At 40.1% G+C, this 10,745-nt stretch overlaps 1 protein-coding gene across 5 annotated transcripts in view; it reads left to right on the top strand.

The window, feature by feature from the left end:
* Nucleotides 1-10,745, top strand: part of pbx3b (pre-B-cell leukemia homeobox 3b) — an 87,515-nt gene that overhangs the window by 73,692 nt on the left and 3,078 nt on the right. The window contains exons 5-10 of one of the 5 annotated variants that reach the window (XM_079896693.1): nucleotides 654-789; nucleotides 2,638-2,667; nucleotides 5,866-6,031; nucleotides 6,600-6,677; nucleotides 7,105-7,217; nucleotides 8,176-8,265. In XM_079896693.1, the coding sequence (XP_079752819.1) occupies nucleotides 654-789; nucleotides 2,638-2,667; nucleotides 5,866-6,031; nucleotides 6,600-6,677; nucleotides 7,105-7,217; nucleotides 8,176-8,265 (613 nt within the window). The remainder of the gene's footprint in view (nucleotides 1-653; nucleotides 790-2,637; nucleotides 2,668-5,865; nucleotides 6,032-6,599; nucleotides 6,678-7,104; nucleotides 7,218-8,175; nucleotides 8,266-10,745) is intronic. The other 4 variants (XM_079896695.1, XM_079896694.1, XM_079896696.1 and 1 more) reach the window with 4 other exon arrangements.

Below are 10,745 nucleotides of genomic sequence, written 5' to 3'. Positions count from 1 at the left end.
GTGGGTAGGAGGTCATCGGCAGGTGGTCTAGATTACTGTAATCACAAACAGTTGGTAGAGGAGATCTGGAGAGGCATAGAGGGGAGAGAAATGATGCAGTGAACACGAGAAAAGAACGGATGAGGTCTCGAGGAGAACGCTCAAGTGAAGCGGAAGCACAATCATTTGGCCGGCCACTCGTGTGAAAGGCATTAAACAAGGCGAGAGAAAGAAGCCAGCGCTTAACTGTGGCGGGGTGGGTCGCAGTGAGTGGCGGTAAGTGCAACTCCATCAGGCCCTGCCCCTGTACTTGAGGAACAGTGTTCAGCTGGCCATGGCCTGATTTCCCTAATGTCCCAAGATACAGCTCTGACTGGGAATGCTTGAGCAACTCTAAACGCCCCCATCAGAGTGAAAGAAAGCACAAGAGAGGGAGAAAGAGAGAGGGAAAGCTCGCTGCTCTAAACACTGAACATTTCACGCTTCGCTTAGAGCTCAACCGATAACGTAACAACTCTCCATTTGTGTGTCTACATATGTATTGCGATAATAGCCTTCCTGACTTCATTTCCTGCCAGCAGTTCATTATGAGTTTGGCCATCACACATGGTTTTATTTTGAGTTTCTCTAATTGCCTTCCTCCACTTGTTTTCCCCCCGCTTGTCCAACGGCAGACGGAAACGGCGGAACTTCAGCAAGCAGGCGACCGAGATCCTGAACGAGTATTTTTACTCACATCTTAGTAACCCGTACCCCAGTGAAGAGGCCAAAGAGGAGCTGGCTAAGAAGTGCAGCATAACAGTATCCCAGGTGAGACCACACCACCCATCCATGTAGCACATGCCCCATTTTTGTTGGATAGTCTGGAAAGAATGAATAATGACAGATCAAAGCCTGAAGACTTAAAGTCACCATGCCCAGGGTTTAATTAGGTAAATCCAATGCCATCCCTGTAAAAAAAAAAAAAAAAAAAAAACCTTTTAAAACAGTCTAAGCTATTTTGTTAGTTGGTCTTAGTTGGTCCTTCAACCTGGCTAAGCTTGTTTTTGGCTGGTCTAGCACAGGGATCTTAAACCCTGCTCTTGGAGACCCATAGAGTTTAGTTCCAACCTGCTCCAACACATATGCCTCAAATTTTCAATTGATCCTGAAGACCTTGATTCGATGGTTCATGTGTTTGATTTAAGGGGCGGTCACACTACACTTTTCGTTCCATTGACTTCTGTTTATACACATACAGTACTAATGCAGGAGACAGGAAATGCTTTCCAAAATTCAAGTTTGGTGAATTCTGCTCTGCGAATTCGTATCACGTGAAGATGTGTGACCGATAGAAGACTGAACTCGTAACTCATTTAAAAGAACGCAAACTTTAAATCTGCAGGATTGAAGAGTTGCAGTAAAGTGGAGTAGACTGCATATTGTTTACATTTTGGATGTATAATATGTTGAATTGTGTTTTTTTTTTTTTTTTTAATGCTACAGAGTGTGACATCAAATGAACGCTGCAGTGTCTATAGAAATTTTGCTCAAAGTTGCTCAATGTTGGAGCTAAACTCTGAAGGAAAGTTAGTCTCCAGGAGCAGGGTTGAAAACCCCTGGTCTAGCTGGTCTCCCATCCTGGCTAAGGTGGTGCTCAGCTGCTTTACATGGTTGGCCAGTTGGTCTCCTAGCCTGACCAGCTGAAAAGTTCCCAAGACCCCTCTAAAATCAGCCAACAGAACAGCTTGACAGGCTTTGAGACCATCAAACCATCTTAGGCTATTTTAAGCTGTTTTTGGCAGCAGGGTAGTACCATAATCTAGGTTAACAGCAGCTAATTGGCAAGGCTAGGTCAGATGAGGCAAACAAAGGCCCTGTCTCAAATGGTGCACTTAATGTGGACCTATGGTCACTTGACCTTTGCTCGTATGGTGTCCAGTTTGTCATTTTAGGTTTCTAAACCTACCCATGCACCCACTTTGCAGCAGCTATGCATCCTTGAATGTTACCCAGCAGCCCATGCGGCAAAGTATGGACTCGGAGGAGGATCGCGAGGGCTATGGGTGCCATTTGGGACAGGGCCAAGATTGATCACACCAGAAAGGCTCTTCAGCGTACTCTCTCTCATTGTCCTCTTCTTTTCTCTCGTCACTGTCTAGCATGCATACCTGTTTGCTCTAACACATCAGTCTGATACTTCCACTGAGCTGAGTCTCATGCAGGGCCTGAAGACACAGCGTGTACCCTGTTGTGGATGGATGCCACAGTTTGTGGTGATCTGTGTCAGTCATTGTGTTTTAGAGTAAATGTGTGTGCATGCGAGTGTATGTGTGTAGGAGAGAAAGAAGAGGGATAAAACTTTTAGTCGCACAGTGTGATTCATTTTCGCAAAGCAATTAAGAGTATAGTGTTTTCCCACTCTAATAGCGAAATTCAGAATCCACCTGAAGGCAAGAGTACCCACCCACACCCATCTCCCCACAGACAAAACTCTTTTCCTTTTTTCAAATTGTCACAGAGGTGGTCAAGGAAAATGTGTACTGTTAACCTATTGGTCTTAGAGCATATTTGCATACTCTGTGATGTAATAAATGTTTATTTTTTCTCTGTGGGGAGGGGCTTATGGAGGGTTGTTCAGAGTCAGATCCTGTAAAAGCCATTCTTTTTTGCCTTCAGGGGGTGGGAACCACCATCACAGTGGCACAGGTATGTCATGACTTCTCCTGCTCCACTTTTTTTGTGCCATTTGTTTTACTTTATTGTTGATTTTTCCTTTATTCTGTCACCCCTTTATGTGTGTTCACTAATACCTTAGAACATGTTTAGATATACTCAGCACTCTGTTCCCCAAAAGTCTACCTTTTTCTGAACTTAGTGACAAAAAGTCTGCACACTGAATAAGTGTCGAATGGGACTGTATTTGGAGTGCTCAGTAATCAAACTAAATATCAGACAGTATTTATGTAATATAAATATATATATATACTCCCCCTTCACTCTTCCCTAGAGAATTTCACTCGATTGTCAAACTTCTAAAAGTATGTGTCCCTTTTGATTGTGTTATGTCTTGTCATTGTATATTTTGACATTTCTGTGATAGACATTTACCCCACATCGTATTTAATAAGTGTGTTCTCCATATGTTCAGGAACTTTTTTATATATATTTGGAAATATATTTCATTAAATGAATAATATGCTGGAGGATTTTGTTTTTCAATTTTAGTGTTAAAGATTATATTTTTAATAAAAAAAAAAATAGGTAAAAATGTTGCGGTGTGTTTTAAAAAAAAAAAATATATATATATATATAATATATATATATATATATATATATATATATATATATATATATATATATATATATATATATATATACACAAACATTTCTAAGGTAGTAATTTTTTTTTTTTTACAAATTCTAGAACATGTACATCCCAGAGACTGCCTGCTTTGCCTTTTTCCTTGTATCTAAAACATATGCTGATTAGAAGTGATGTGTGGCGTTAATGGTATTGTTGATGAAATTTAGTCGCCTTTATCAGGCACCACTTCACTCAGTGCACAGAATCAACCTCATTATCTGGGCACGATCTGTGTGCATGTGTGATGTTCTGCCTTCTAATTGAGCACCATGGCATACTGGGTCACATGATGCTTTTTGTTTTTAAAGAGTTTTCATAACAACTATGATTTTAGGCACTGAGTCTAGAGGGGATAACATGCACCCTGCAAATGAACAAGCACAAAGTGTGATGCCCATCACCCAATTAAGTGCTGTTCTTCCGCTTCGATCTTCCTGTGGTTCAAACGAACGACACTTATCAATATTTCAGCTCATTATACATGTAGCAGAGCTCTGCATTAATAGTTAACACATTAACCTGAGGCAGACCGCTTCATTATTGATAATATCAGCAGCCCTGGCCACTGCAACCGCCAATGACAGGAATTGTGTGTGTGTCTGTGCGTGTGTGCTTGTGCGTGCTTGTGTGTGTGTGTGTGTGTGTGTGTGTGTGTGTGTGTGTGTGTGTGTGTGTGTGTGTGTGTGTGTGTGTGTGTGTGTGTGTGTATGATGAAGCCAGAAGTCTGAGTCTCCATTTAAGCTCCACTCTCAGCAAGAGAAGCAGTATAAATCGGGAGGTATTGAGACCTGGGTAAGATCATCCATCCCATTTCAGTGACACTAGTGGTGTATTGACCCAAGCTTGGGGAGGGAGTAGTGGTGAATTATTTACTACACCCACACAGGCTTTCCTCTCCATTGGTTTAAAGCAAATAAACCAGGTATCGGGTTCCAGGCATAGAAGTCTACTGCATCTCTAGTCTAGGGTGTCCTCACATAAATATCAAGACCAAATATGCAGTGAGGCAAAATATTAGTATTTAAACATTTTTTGTCAAGTGAAATAAAACATTTTAATGTATGAAACCAGTATGAATACAAAGATTACATTTGAGAGTTCTTGTACTAGATTTTTTAAATAAATTCCTATTTTAAACCTCTCGGACACCCTTATTTGTTATTGACTCATCTAAAGGCAAAAAATACAGCAAAAGAGAGAACAACCATTTAAATGAGTTATGTGTTGTTTTGTTAAAATATGAAATGTTAGGGTTAGGAACAGCTAAAGGAAAAGTTTAAGGAGACTCTTCGTGCCTTTTTTCCATGGCCTTAAACTGCTTCATAAGCAGGTTAAGTAAAAAGGATGACGGCTAGTGCTTTCATTGCTTCCAATTAAACCTTGCTTGTTAGTTTAACCTCTAGGTAAACCCATCAAACAATTGATGTTAAGGCAAAAGCCTGCCAACGGTGGTGGCTTCAGCTGAATGGTCATTAATTTTAATTGCCTAGATATTAAAGATTTAGAAGCGCAGAGGCATGGTGGGGGTAGAAATGATCTGATGTCATGTAAATTCAGCCGCTGTAGCATAGTGTGGCTCGGGCTGCTGGAGATATTAAAATGGAAGCAGAGAGGTGGAAATTAAATAAAGCATCATTAAGGGGCTGAGGCTCTCTGGTCCTCCAGTCCAGCCAGAGCTGGAATACGGCAGGAGAGATCGCCACGGCGACAGGCCACCGTAATTTATAGGGCTATTAAGAAACAACCCTTAATCTCTTTATTATTCCACAATTATGCAGTGCTAGCATTTGCACATCTACCACCCCCCATGTGACCCAGATCATATTGTTTTCTGGCTGCTGTTTTTAGTAGAATTAGCATTATTGTAATTATTAATGTATTGGGTTGAGGCGGTGTGGCTGCTTTTAGGTGTACTATGTGAGTTGTGGTTATTATCATGTCTATTATTTGTCTTCAGGCAAGAGCACAAAAGTGGTTTTATGCAAAAGAAAAGAACATTAGTGTTATTAAGATGCATAAAAGCCGTGCCTTTGAAATCAAGGCAACAAATGTTTCCAAGTTACCTTTAAAGAAAGCTAGTAAAAGTAAAAACAAAAGAAAGATTTATGTTAAAACAATTATTGAGAATATTTTTATTTATTATATGGGGTCAAGGACAAGAACAAACCATTTTTAGCAAGATCTCAGCTAGCCTTACAAGGAAAGTTTGGCATTAGCTACCTGATCCCACAGCACAACACTGATCCTAATTTTGCCACAAGATGAGCAGCCCCATGTGTGTTGGTTTTGTCTAGAGACAAACAGAGAGCATGTCACGCCTCCATCCGCAATAACGCACAAGCCCTGTCTGATAATCGCTTAATTAGTCTGCATGCCCAGCGGATATTACTGTGGGAGGCTGGGGACTGTGGACTTGATGGACCCAAACATGACATCTTGAAACAATCACTCTGCTCAGTGCACAGTACCTCGTCTGCATTGACGTCTGACGCCCCCTCCTATTTTTCCCCCTCTTTTTTTGCTTTCCATCTTTCCCTCAGGTATCCAACTGGTTCGGCAACAAGAGGATCCGCTACAAAAAAAACATTGGCAAGTTCCAGGAGGAGGCCAACCTGTACGCCGCTAAGACAGCCGTGACTGCCGCGCACGCAGCAGCTGCCGCCGTCCAGAATAGTCAGACCAACTCACCCACCACACCTAACTCTGGTAAGCTTACACCAATCCCGGACGAGCCCCCAAAAACCAACCAGCTGTACCCTATCTCAGCTTGGTCCCTTCTGAACCTCTGCTCCCTCTGGCACGCTGGTTGGCTGCTGTGACAGTGAGAGGTCCCAGCCTGGGGGATAAGCCTCACTCGCCTGCCTCTGAGACTATACATGCTGAACGAGACGAGTAAAGTCAAGCAGAAACTGTGTGAGCGGGTTGCACATGCTGAATATGTTTGAAGTATTGAAGGGTGGGAGGGTGGTGGTGTTGGTTGGTATAGAAGAGATAATCCTCACCCACTGTACTCCCTTCTTATCCATAAATGTGACAGTGTTGCCCCTGTTGTGACTTTATAGAAATATCTTGCTCGGAGCATGTTACACTCTTAAAGAAATGTATAGTATGGAATAATAATCAATATTTGATTAGCAGAATGATGCAGTGTTTCTTAAACGTATTCTCTTCAGACATAATAAGCAGAATATTTGACTGTGATATGGACATAGCATAGACCCTGAGGAGTTGTGGGTAAGCAATTTTTAAGGGGTCCCCTTTTTCTTGCACCCAGGATTCCAGATGAAAGATGAAGAATTTCAGCTGGACTCTGCAGAGAACAAAAACACTCTATTAACCAACATGTTCACTGGTACTGGCCTTTTCCATAAGCTTCTTATTGTCCTTCTTGTCATTGGCATATAATCCCCCGTATGAACTAGCCCACTAGAGTAGGAGTAGGTGTGAACCCCCGTGGAAAACTTAGACTTCCAATTCCATATTCCATCTCTGTCCTTTTTGTGACCCCCCCCCACCCCATTTTGGCATTTTTGGTGACCCCCCATGTGCCTTTGTAGAGATGTATTGCAAACTAGCCGCCATCACCATCCCTATCCTTTCATTTCTCCCTTGTTTCTTTTGCTTTCCTTTGTTGCTTGCTTTCTGAGCATCACTTCCTAGCGTGGTGTGTGGTGCGCGTATGTCCTTGTACACATTGTGTGTATGTGTGAGTCTGTGATAGCCTCTCTTTCTCTTTCTCATCCTCTCGTTATTCAGCTCCTTACATCTTTCCTTTCTAGGTTCGTCAGGTTCTTTTAACCTCCCAAACTCGGGGGACATGTTCATGAGCATGCAGAATCTGAATGGGGATTCTTACCAAGGGGCACAAGTCGGAGCCAATGTGCAGTCACAGGTAGGCGCTACGCACAGGAACTGGGGCTGTGAACCAGAGCAGACCTGTCAGCTAGCCTACCATCCACATTAAAAACTCAACCCCCTCCCCCTCAACATATAGACAGTGATACAGATTTGATCAACCCCCTTAACAATTAGTCTCGTTATAGTCATGGAAGATTAATAAGTAGTCTGGACATGGACGGATCCTTCACATTTCCAGTCTAGACCCCCAACCAAATTACCATATCAGAGCCCATAAGAGGTCCTCCTGAATAGAAACTCATTATTTACAGCAGTATGCTAGTATATTGATCCTGGAACAGACCCCATATTGTAGTTGATGTTGTGAATGCATTTGGCTCTGACTTGAGCTCTTGGGTTGGTATTGGTTGTATGGTACTGTTCTTTCCTCCAAACCTCTATATCCTTTTCTGTCCCCTGTTCATTGTGATTATCCCCATTTTTCCATGTTCACATAAGCTCATTTCATTCTCATGTTAAAAGACACCATTTGAAGGAGAGAGAAATAGAGAAGTTAATGTGTATTGAAGATTTATCAGATTCTCGATATTTGCTCACGCTCTGTTAATGTGTTGTCACGTACCGTATTCTCCTCCAACTGTTGTCATGTGCGAATACTCTTGTGTTTTGTAGTAAATTCCAAATCGAAATGATTGCTTTCCTTCTTTCTGTGTTATTATGTTTCAGGCTTGGAAATAAAGTAATCATAGCCAGACAGCAATAGAGAAGGGAAACTCATATGTTGTCCTAAATGTTGCATTAAACCACATATGTATCCCATTTATCTGCATATTCCATTAGTATGATTCATTTAGTAAACAACAAAGCCATCAAATTTTTGTTTAAACACCATTGCCTTTGTCTGTTTTAACCATACATCACTGTGTTGATGTTTGCATGCATTCCTGAAACAGAATGTTGACAAGCTTGACTTCCTGTTGTGTGCTCTGCAGGTGGATACCCTGCGCCATGTTATCAGTCAGACGGCAGGATACAATGATGCCCTGGGGGGGAATCCGATGTATAGTCCACATGGCTTGAATGTAAGTACTGTCTCAGTCACTATAAAAATGTATAAGTTGTAAAATGTATGTTTTTGTAACAATGTAAATGCTGTTATTTCTATTTATAAAACTCTTAACTGTCACTTTTGTTCAATTTAATGCTCCCTTGCTGAATAAATCTTCAAAAAATAACACGATTTTGCTATAGTTTACTTTTGTTAAGAATTTGCTATAGTTTGTTTTTTAAACATAATAATGTGCTATGGATTGAAAGACATAAACAACAAAATCTTAAGCTTGGCATTTACTAAGAAATGCTGTTGTTAAACTTGTAACGTGCACTACATATAGTTATTATAACATAAATTAGAAGGATCAGACAGCAAGAAACCACCATAAATCCAAACTCCACAACAAACAGAGTGATGATTCAGAGGATGACAGGAGTATCTATCCCATAATATGCATAAAGCGGAAAATATGGCCATTTTAAAAGCGGGAATAAATGCTTTGCTCAGTAAAAGCTCAAGCGGCTGAAGTATTTGGGAGTGGTGTGAGGAAAATGAGATTCAGAAATATATTAAGTCAGTTTGTTGCCTGTGTAAACAGTTCCTATTACAGTAACCTATAACGTGGTAAGATGAAAAGGCTTTTACTAGCACGTCTTGCCTCTGTTTGCCTGTTTTGCAATGCTTCAAAGAATTTGCAATATCCTTATCAACGTGATGAAATATGAAAGTATGATTGCCTGCAGCCTTCTGCAGGCATGAATTTTATCTTCCTTGATGAGGTTTGATATGATGCTTTTTTTTTCCCCACCATGCACTGCGTAATCTGAAACCATCAGAGTAAAGACTCATTTATTTGATGAGAGAGAGAGAAGAGTGAAATACAGACATTTATCTTCCTTGAGCTAAACACAGGTTTAGATGTTATATCTGTTCGTAAATATATAAACTTAGATGTGTTAGCCTTAATCTAAAAAAAAAAAACCCTGCTGACTGACAATCCTCTGTGGCTGCTGAGCTGATAAAATAGGAACTTACAAAACTTTTTCTGGCTTTGTAATATTATCAAATGAGCCAGTAAAACGTGTCTTAAAGATTATTATTTATTCATAATACAAAACAGCTTATTTATCGGTCCAAATGGTACTTGTACATTATCAAAAAAGATAGATGAGCTTTCCAAAAGCAAAACAAATCACTTTCTATTGGGAAACAGATGCAATCAGATGGAGGAATAATTTGCAGTGAGGTAATTAATAGAGCATAGCTGTCATATGTGTATTTTCTGATGACTGTTAGAGCTCCATTTGCATGAATTAACTCTAGCAAAGCACACAACGATAAATGTCATAAGTCAAAACGTATGCCTGATTTTTCACAGCAGTGAGGCCCAAACGTGGCAGTGTATCTGTGGCTAATGCTGAGACGGCTGTGTGTCAGTGTGTGTGTGTGTGTGTGTGTGTTCGGAGGCCTCTTTGGCCTGTAGCTGTGCAGATGAAGTGTCAGCCTCTCGCAGACTCAAACGCCACACTTTCACACTCTCTCACTCTGGTCCACTGCTTAAGTCACTCTATCATTACAACAAGTGTGTGTGTGTGTGTGTGTCAGGCTGAATGCGAGTGATCCATGTCATCAGAGTACAGCAGGCTTCCTTATAACGGTCGCGTTTCAGCATCAGTCCAGACATTGTGGCTGGAGGAGACCAGCACAATCTATTTATTGACCAGTTCCAGGAACTCTAAATCAGCAAAATCCTAATTCCGCCACTGAACAGTTCCCCGTATACACACACACAGACACATGCACAAGCACACACATCTCCCCATGATTTTTATAGAAACACAGACAGATTGTTTTGATAACCAAACACCTCATTAGCAAAATACGCAGTAGTTCTCAACAGTTTTTCTTCAGCATCCAGATTGTTTTGAACTCCACCAAACGAACATTGTATTAAACAACTAAATAATTATAACAAAATAAGTATTGATTATTCACCATATTCATGTTATTATTATTATTAAGTTATTATAACTGATTTATATTAAGTCAATGATTCACCATGTTCATTAACATTATTACAATTCATTATAATTTATTACCTTAAGCCAATGATTCACCATGTTTATTATTGTTTCATAATTTTCTATATTATATTAAGGCACATTTACCATGTTACCATTATCATTTATTATGTTTATTATATTAAGCCAATGATTCACTGTGCTTATTGTTAATATACTTTATTTGATTATATTAAGCCAATTACTCACCATGTTTATTTGACAATTTATTAGGTTTTACTTGGCCAGTTTATCCTTATTGCAAATTTGTAATCTCACATTTTCTTTTTCCTTTCATAGTTTTGTTTGTGATTTTTGAGAATGAGGGCATTTCCTCAGGTTAGCATCTGCTTAATTTTACACGCTTTTACAAAATAATTACAAATTAAATACTGTAGCATTTGTTCTGATGCATTGCCTTTGATACCAAACATTTAAAAATATTCAC

This window comes from Squalius cephalus, assembly GCF_949319135.1.
Source record: "Squalius cephalus genome assembly, chromosome: 16".
In the NCBI taxonomy this organism is placed as follows: domain Eukaryota; kingdom Metazoa; phylum Chordata; class Actinopteri; order Cypriniformes; family Leuciscidae; genus Squalius; species Squalius cephalus.
The sequence above is the reverse complement of the archived record's forward strand: the minus strand, read 5'-3'. Positions and strand labels throughout refer to the sequence as shown.